The sequence below is a fragment of the Cardiocondyla obscurior genome, linkage group LG01, assembly GCF_019399895.1.
Source record: "Cardiocondyla obscurior isolate alpha-2009 linkage group LG01, Cobs3.1, whole genome shotgun sequence".
NCBI classification, from domain to species: domain Eukaryota; kingdom Metazoa; phylum Arthropoda; class Insecta; order Hymenoptera; family Formicidae; genus Cardiocondyla; species Cardiocondyla obscurior.
The window spans coordinates 4134470-4143937 of record NC_091864.1 but is presented as its reverse complement, the minus strand read 5'-3'; the positions used below and the strand labels follow the sequence as shown (position 1 = coordinate 4143937).

Below are 9468 nucleotides of genomic sequence, written 5' to 3'. Positions count from 1 at the left end.
TAAGGTGAAACTTCCAAGAAACCCAATGATGGTCCGAAAGATTAACATCCGTATCACGAACACGCCATTCATTGATATGATTACAAATATCATCTATGCAGAGAGTTAAATCAATAATGGATGATCCCTGGGAACGAATACACGTAGGTGAGGCATTATTAAGGATAAGAATATTAGAATTAGCAATATATTCACAAAGCCGAGCACCCCTCCAATTGGTACGTGAATCAAACCAGAGTGACGACCTCGCGTTAAAGTCGCCAGCGATTATCGCACTTCTCTCAGAGCTGAGCTGTAAGACGCATTCTATATCTAATATAAGTCTATCAAAATCGTTTCTAAGACAATTAGGCAATATATAAATAGATATTAATGTAATTTCGTCGATTCTAACCGCGATAATTCCGTCACTTTTCAGAATAACTGTTGGTGCCGGCTTAATTAATGTCTGATCGACATAAATAGCTGCATGCTAGTCACTACTATAAAACCCTCCAGGCATATTAATGTTTAATGGAGGCTCTGAAATAAAAGCAACATGATAAGGGTTTTCTCTAATATATTGTGTAAGTATGTCATATACATACCTGGATCGGTTTAGATTTGCTTGCAGCATATTTAAAAAAGGTAATTTGTTTATTTTCTTATATTCTGGCATAACTATGATCAGTGGCAGCATTTTTTGAAATTGTTATTGTGTTATTAGGCCCAGAATTGTTGGCGGCATAACAATAAAAGAAGCCGATTCTGTGGTTGTTGGGCATATTTATATCTTCGAATATCATGCATTTGTTTTTAGCCTTGCAGTCTTTAGAAAGATGGCCTGAATTTCCGCTTTTAAAACAATGTTTAGACTTTTCATAATTATTTTTACAGCTTGTAGCTGCATGACCAAAATGCCAGCATTTAAAACACTGGATACGTCTGGATTTGGATTGGTCCACCCTGGCAAGGGACCAACCAAGGCGCACTTTGCCCAAATTAGCAATTCTATCAATAAACACTAGAGGCCCGCGGATCCAAGCCATATTCATGCCATTGCGCATTAAATTAATGTCACTAACTTGAAAGTCCAAAATCCTGGCATTTACAGCAGTGGCAATTTTCCAGCTATCTCCTCCTTGGTGACTGACTCATCAAAGTTACAAATTCTGGCTTCATCAAGAGCAATCGGTCGGGTTATATGTGCATTATCACTGAGCACTTCCTCCAATTTCTTCTTCAATTTATCCGCCTGCTCAAAGGAACTGGCGCCAGGAAGCTCAATCATTAAGGCTCCATTAAGTGCTCTTTTAAGTCTAGTGTTATTACCGCCGTACTCTGTAAGTTGGATCTTCTCTTTTGCGATCTTAATAATTTGCGCATATGACAAATTTGTTTTTTCAGAATTCAACTTTATAGAGACTACCGTTTTTTTGGGAGCTCTTTTGATCTTTTTTTTATTTTGTTGACGAGGAACATTATTTGTATTGCGAGCAACACGTGAATAGCTTCTGGGTAAGTTAAATTTTTCTTCCACATCTGAAAAGGAGACTGCTCTTCTTTGCCTCCCATTTTAATTGTAGAACGGATTGGTGGGAAGTTTTCTTCATAGTCTGGTTAACTCTGCTTATGCTCACTAGTAACACTTTTTCCAGACTCAGATGTCGGTGTGCCGAGATATCTAGAGCTAATTCTGGATTTCAATGAATATAACCGTTTGATCTCTTCATCAATATCGACGGTATCAGCGACGACATCATTGAGTTTCATCTTCGAAATCTTCTCCGGAGTAATAAATCTTCCTGTCTCGATACTAACAATTTTTGGCTTGTTCCCTTGAAGTAAATTTAAATTCTTAGGCCTTTGAGCAATATAATCAGTTTTAACATTGGAGGGACCAGGCTGTTGTACATTAATAAATTTACTAGACAAGGTTTTGATTTGCGCCTTAAGATTGGCGTTTTCCTGTATAATATACTCCATTTGTTTACTTAGTGTAGTTACTTGTTCCGTGAGTTTGTTAATATTGTTTTTGGATTCATTTAAATTAAGTTTTAGTTCTTTGTTTTCCTGACGGAGGTAAGCCGGATCACCTATGTCTGAGACTCTTGATACTAGCGCTTCAATGACTGTTTTAACTATTTTTAGGTTTGTCTTCATGTCGCCGGATGTTCTGCCTTGAAGATTCTTTGACTTAGCCCGGGTAAGATCAACTTCATTTATCCAGGCAATGGCCCGTTCGCCAATAATGTGAGTACTGAGATTTCGATTATCTATTATTTCCTCAATAGGAGAATAACTCTTACCTCTATTAGTGTTTTTAGATTTAGTTCTAACTTTTTTCTCTCCTAGGCTCGTCTAATGAGTCCTCGCTCAACGAGATTGCCCTGGATCTACGTTCTGTTTCATCATCTGATTGTTCTATCGTCCAGGATCTCTATGTGGAACCTTTTTGAAAACTTTAACTTCTTTTTTAACAGGAGAATCGTCATCGACAATGGTTCTTTTACGAGGCTTCCGCTGCGGCATTGGCGTTATCTGGTAAATTTTTTTGTCTTTTCCATCAATAGGATTTATAATTTCAGTATTAACTTTAATCCTCTTAACTGAGCCATTCAATTTATCGGTAAACGTAGCATTTAAGTCTTCGTCTATTTCAATTTCTTCAATATCATCTATCTTTTCGATTATAGATGTCCCTTTGCATGTTGAGAAAAGCGACGTCTCAGGGAGAGGACCATCGCCACCAGATCGGCCAACAGATGCATCACCAAACGGGGTGCCTGCCAGCACACCCCCCGTTTGTCCCTCGCAGACTAACGAACGCGCCATGTCGGGTACACGGTCGCGGCGAATTGACGGCTCATCCGAGAAGTCGCCAGATTTATTTTTTAAATGAGACATTGTTCATTGAAAAAATCATAGTTTTTTTTGTTAAAGCAGAGTACTCTCTCTGCTAGTAAACTTTTCGATGAGACCACATCGGTTGGGGAGTGATGGACTTTTTACACCACGATGTTATATTATTACAATGTCCCCAGGCTTAGCATTTATCGTAATAATATTTTATTTTGTTTCAGATATCTATTAGTAACAGCATAGTCATTAGGACATCATGCGACGGGGATTCATCCATGAAGATCAACAGACTGTAAAATAACAAGACTTCAATGTTGTAATTATCTCATACATAGTTAGATAATTAATATTGTTCATTATAAATCTGTATATGTTTTAAGATTATATTTCATGATAAGAGTTTTCAATTATGACGGCAGTCTTTATCTTCCAACCGCCACAGAAACACAACCACGCCATTAACAATTGAACAAAATAATAATTTAACAGTAATATAGTAAACCCATTGATGATCAAATAATAAATTAAATAAATAAAGTAATAAATAAATAATAAATTAAGTAAAACACTAAAACAATAAAATAACAGAATAATTACAATATAATGAAGTAACAATATTGTTACGTCAAGAAGATTAATTTTGTTTAATTAATTAATTGGAAGGAATTCCTCGGGATGGAGTTGCCGGTAGGGTAGGAAGGTAACGTACCACCGAATTTATGTGTGATTCGAAATTCGAATCTACACGTTTTTACGCGCAGATTATTATTCGGATTTCAATTGAGCGCGTAAGTGGTTCTTTTTAGAGAAAGGAAATGAATCCTTATTCTCTGGGATAGAACCGGGCGTGATTAATCGCTTAGACAGGATAGTTTAGGGTAATAATAAAATAATTAAGTCACGATTTTAATAACACTAAATTAACAATTTAATTAAAAACAAATGACTCTAATTACAAAAATCAAAAGTAATGCATACATGACAAATAAACAATTCAGAAAAATTCATACAGCTCGTTTAAAATATAAAAATAAAGTGAAAGTTTTTACTGAACAAATCAAATAATAAGAGAACGGTAGTAGGCGAATGAATAGATATAATTTTAACATGGCGGCGTTGAGTATTTTACAATATTTACATGAGTGTAAGGATGTGCGTGTGTGTGTGTGTAATTATTAGTCTAGAGTGACCTCCTCGATTTCCACCACCCTCGCCGTGGATCTCGGGAAAACCAGGTCAATTAATCGCACCGGAGCCAGGAAAGGAAATTCCACCCCGGGATAGTAAATGAAAAAATGAGAATCAGGATCAGACCGAGCTGCCTGAATCCTGATCTCCTCTGGCTCAAAGTGGTCAGGGCCGATGGAGAAGGCCCTTTCCGGGACAGGATCTGTCCACGGAGTACAGGCCCTGCGGAGGAGCTCCAGGAGAGGATCTATAACCTCTCTCAGCTCTGGACGCTCCTCGAGGATCTCTATACTCGGGACCGGAGATGGGGGTTGATCGGGGAAGTCTACTCCCGGGAGAGAGATTGAGTCATCTTCACCCAGAGAGTCGGCTTCCTCAAGTTCGAAGGGAAAAGGAGGTGGTGAAAGAGGAGAGGAGCAGGCTCTTGGCTCATCTCCGGGAAACCGTGGCTCGGAGACGAGGGAAGAATTCGGGGTATAAGAAGGAGTCGTGGGGCGGAATAATTCCGATCCAGGCTCCGTGGACTGAGATGAAAGATTGCGCTCGTCGGAAGGATTTGTAATAGAATTGTCTCGGCACTCCTCTTCTTCCGGGAAATAGCCGAATAGCGGTTCCGGATCGCCGTGGATAGGAGATGGTAGCGGAGGGCCCGGACAAGGAGACCAAGGTCTCTCCTCGTGGCGCGCGGGAGACACGAAAACCTCTTCACTTGGTGCCGCCGCGAGAAGGTATTGTATGAAGAAGCGGCGGACTAGCTCCCTCAAATTTTTGATCTGCTTATTCCGCCGCGCCCGACTCTTCTTCAACGTTTTCTTATTGAGAGATTCCACTAAAATTATTAATTGATTTTAATTAAATCTGAATTGAATTTTTGGGAAGTTTAATAACAATGGAGTGAAGGAGATTCGTCACCGACGAATTCCGAAGGTCTCGATCCGCTCATGAGAGATTCCGCGTAATCTATCTTTGGCGAGAATCGCTTGCCGATTCTTTAGCCGAGAACAGTCGCCAAAGTTCCAGCAATATTTCGCGGCGTTAACCACAGAAAATCGCTAGTTATTCGACAGCATGTCTCAGCCGGTGTTCGGGAGCAAATATTCTCACACATTTTAACAGATCACAGGAACAATCAGAACAGAATCAAAACCGCGGAGCCTCGACTCGGACATTTCTTTCTCTCAGACAACACTTGAAAACAATTAATTAAGATATATATATTTAGTGGAATCGTGTTTTTCGCCAAGATACATATTAAATCGTTGGAACTTACTTTGTAGGAGATCTTCAAACTGCTTCCTCGATAGATTCGGATTGGCTTGCACACTCAAGGCACTCACGTAAGGTTTAAGTAAACTAATGCGGTTGTAGCTGAGATGCAAGAGAGCGTGCTCAGCCTGAGCACAAGATTTTATAAGCTCGGAAAAGGGGAGGACTCTTTTCGAATTTTCATTTTTCTGAGATTCTAATCTCTCATTTGCAGAGCTTATTCCTCCACTTTTCCTATCTCAAAATTATTGGGCACTCGCACTTCATCCCTTTTTTATTTTAAGTTTTCGCCCTTAGTTTCTAAATTTTGGTGAGGAGTTCCCGAAATCCATTGGTTTTAAGGAAGTAATATGCCTACGAAGCACCCCCGCTTCAACGAGTTACCCCTTCCGAGCCTTCCAGAATTTTTCTATCATTTCCATCGAGAGATGGTAGGGTAACTCTTACTTTCCATATGACATATGTGTTACGTCAGGAGAATTAATTTTTATTTAATTAATCAATTGGAAGGAATTCCTCGGAATGGTCTGTGCTGGTAGGGTAGGGAGGTGACGTACCACCGAATTTATGTGAGATTCGAAATTCGAATCTACACGTTTTACGCGCAGATTATTTTTCGGATTTCAATTGAGCGCGTAAGTGGTTCTTTTTAGAGAAAGGAAATGAATCCTTATTCTCTGGGATAGAACCGGGCGTGATTGATCGCTTAGGCAGGATAGTTTAGGGTAATAATTAAATAATTAGTCCACGATTTTAATAACACTAATTAACAATTTAATTAAAAATAAATGACTCTAATTACAAAAATCGAAAATAATCTATAGATGACAAATAAGCAATTAAAAAAACTCATACAGTTCATTTAAAATATAAAAATAGAGTAAAAGTTTTTACTTTACAAATCAAATAATACGAGAACGGTAATATACGAATGAGTAGATATAATTTTAACATGGCGGTGTTGAGTTCTTTACAATATTTAAATGAGTGTAAGGGTGTGCATGTGTGTGTGTGTGTGTTAATCTATGGTGACCTCTTCGATTTCCACCACCCTCGCGGTGGATCTCGGGAAAACGAGGTCAATTAATCGCATCGGAGCCAGGAAAGGAAATTCCACCCCGGGATAATAAATGAAAAAGTGAGAGTCAGGATCAGACCGAGCTGCCTGAATCCTGATCTGCTCTGGGTCAAAATGGTCAGGGCCGATGGAGAAGGCCCTTTCCGGGACAGGATCTGTCCACGGAGTACAGGCCCTGCGGAGGAGCTCCAGGAGAGGATCTATAACCTCTCTCGGTTCTGGATGCTCCTCGAGGATCTCTATACTCGGGACTGGAGATGGAGGTTGATTGGGGAAGTCTACTCCTGGGAGAGAGATTGAGTCATCTTCACCCAGAGAGTCGGCTTCCTCAGGTTCGAAGGGAAAAGGAGGTGGTGAAAGAGGAGAGGAGCAGGCTCTTGGCTCATCTCCGGGAAACCGTGGCTCGGAGATGAGGGAAGAATTCGGAGTATAAGAAGGAGTCGTGGGGCGGAATAATTCCGATCCAGGCTCCGTGGACTGAGACGAAAGATTTCGGTCGTCGGAAGGATTTGCAACTGACTCCTCTTCTTCTGGGAAATAGCCGAATAACGGCTCCGGATCGCCGCGGATAGGAGATGGTGGCGGTGGGCCTGGACGAGGAGACCAAGGTCTCTCCTCGTGGCGCGCGGGAGACACAAATACCTCTTCACTAGGTGCCGCCGCGAGAAGATATTGTACGAAGAAGCGGCGGACTAACTCCCTCAGATTTTTGATCTGCTTATTCCGCCGCGCCCGACTCTTCCTCAACGTTTTCTTATTGAGAGATTCCACTAAAATTATTAATTGATTTTAATTAAATCTGAATTGAATTTTTGGAATGTTTAATAACAATGGAGGGAAGGAGATTCGTCATCGACGAATTCCGAAGGTCTCGATCCGGCCATGAAAGATTCCGCATAATCTATATTTGGCGAGAGCCGCTTGCCGATTCTTTAGCTGAGAACAGTCGCCAAAGTTCCAGCGATATTTCGCGGAGTTGACCACAGAAAATCGCTAGTTTTTCGACAGCATGTCTCAACCGATGTTCGGGAGCAGATATTCTCACACATTTAACAGATCACAGGAACAATCAGCACAAAATCAAAACCGCGGAGGCTCGACTCAGACATTTCTTTCTCTCAGACAATACTTGAAAACAATTAATTAAGATAAATACATTTAGTGGAATCGTGTTTTTCGCCCAGATACATATTAAATCGTTGGGACTTACTTTTAGGAGATCTTCAAACTGCTTCTTCGGGTTGACTTGCACACTCAAGACACTCACGTGAGGTTTTAGTAAAACTTATTCGGTAGTAGCTAAGATGCAAGAGAGCGTGCTCAGCCTGAGCACAAGATTTTATAAGCTCGGAAAAGGGGAGGACTCTTCCCGAATTTTCATTTTTCTGAGATTCTAATCTCTCATTTGCAGAGCTTATTCCTCCACTTTTCCTATCTTAAAATTATTGGGCACTCGCACTTCATCCCTTCTCTATTTTAAGTTTTCGCCCTTAGTTTCTAGATTTTGGTGAGGAGTTCCCGAAATCCATTGGTTTTAAGGAAGTAATGTGCCTACGAAGCACCCCCGCTTCAACGAGTTACCCCTTCCGAGCCTTCCAGAATTTTTCTATCATTTCCATCGAGAGATGGTTAGGTAACTCTTACTTTCCATATGACATATGGTTACCTGGCTTTATTGCCTTTGCCTGCGTCACATACTCCGGTAATTTCGGGTCTCTCGCGCCCTTGGTTTTTCTAAAGCTCGGGATCGGTACGCAATTACAATTTTTAGGAGAAAGTTATTTTTCTTTCCCTATGACAGACAGGTTATCAAAGTTGAAATATTTATGAGCTCTTAAATTTTGATTTTTTGTGTTATGTCTAGACAAATTCTTTGTCTGACATCCTGTTGGCGCCCGTTCGCAATTTGTTACATGTTTTTTATGCTTCCACGCAACAAATTGTCCGGAATATGTGGACGTCTATTGAATTTATTTTCTGAAAGACTCTGAAATTCCTTTTTTTTATATTACAATGGACTACGGTCTACCTTCCCCTTAACTAAAATTTTAATATACGTCGAAAAAAAGAGACGCGGAGTCGGAGACGTAACATATGGTTACCTGGGTTTATTGCCTTTGCCTGCGCCACATACTCCGGTAATTTCGGGTCTCTCGCGCCCTTGGTTTTTCTAAAGCTCAGGATCGGTACACAATTACAATTTTAAGAAAAAGTTATTTTTCTTTTCCTATGACAGACAGGTTATCAAAGTTGAAATGTTTATGAGCTTTTAAATTTGATTTTTTTGTGTTATGTCTAAACAAATTCTTTGTCTGACATCCGTTGGCGCCCGTTCGCAATTTGTTGCATGTTTTTTATGCTTTCACGCAACAAATTGTCCCGGAATATGTGGACGTCTGTTGAATTATTTTCTGAAAGGCTCTGAAGTTCCTTTTTTTTATATTACAATGGACTACGGTCTACCTTCCCCTTAACTAAAATTTTAATATACGTCGAAAAAAAGAGACGCGGAGTCGGAGACGTAACATAAGTAAAAAAGCATTTTGTTTTTCCAAAAATTAAGATCTCTATTAACATATGTTATTTTCATGCTTTTTGGCGTCCATACAGTAAAAACGCAATATTTTCGTTGCGTTATATTTAATTGTCCTTGAATTTGATAAAAGAATCGATGTTTTTGGTTTAATTCATTTCGATTTCTTCTATCAAATACACCCTTTAGGGCAGGTAATGTTTCTATGGCTGATTCTGCTGTTAAACTTTCAGCCGATAAAGGACATTTGATTTCAACGATACCATTATCATCAATCAGGCCATCCGGAGAGGCACCTAAGCATGGATTTTCCGTATCAATAAATAATCCGCAAGATTTCACCTCTTTTTTCAGATTTATTGACAATTCTTTTCTCGCTTCTTTCTCCATGGCAAGACCATATTTCACGGCTTTGCTGTCAAGAAATGAAGGGTATAATATGGTTTTGACTGTTCCTGCGCAAGACGTTGTCGGTCTCATGCGACAGACAGTTCCAAAATTAGACGCCGTTAACATTTTCCGTCTGAGTGATAACCATAATTCAGATTTATTTTGACTCCTT

The 9468-nt window shown here is 39.9% G+C and overlaps 1 protein-coding gene across 1 annotated transcript; it reads right to left on the bottom strand.

Annotated features, from left to right (window-relative positions):
• Nucleotides 1–644: 644 nt before the first annotated feature.
• LOC139101134 (uncharacterized) lies at nucleotides 645–1028 on the bottom strand. Its single transcript, XM_070658021.1, has one exon. The coding sequence runs from the start codon at nucleotides 1026–1028 to the stop codon at nucleotides 645–647; it is 384 nt and encodes a 127-aa protein (XP_070514122.1).
• Nucleotides 1029–9468: the final 8440 nt, after the last annotated feature.

Bases quoted from the DNA above. Each gene is read 5' to 3' on its own strand.
- LOC139101134 (XM_070658021.1), bottom strand. From the start codon at position 1,028: ATGGCTTGGATCCGCGGGCCTCTAGTGTTTATTGATAGAATTGCTAAT.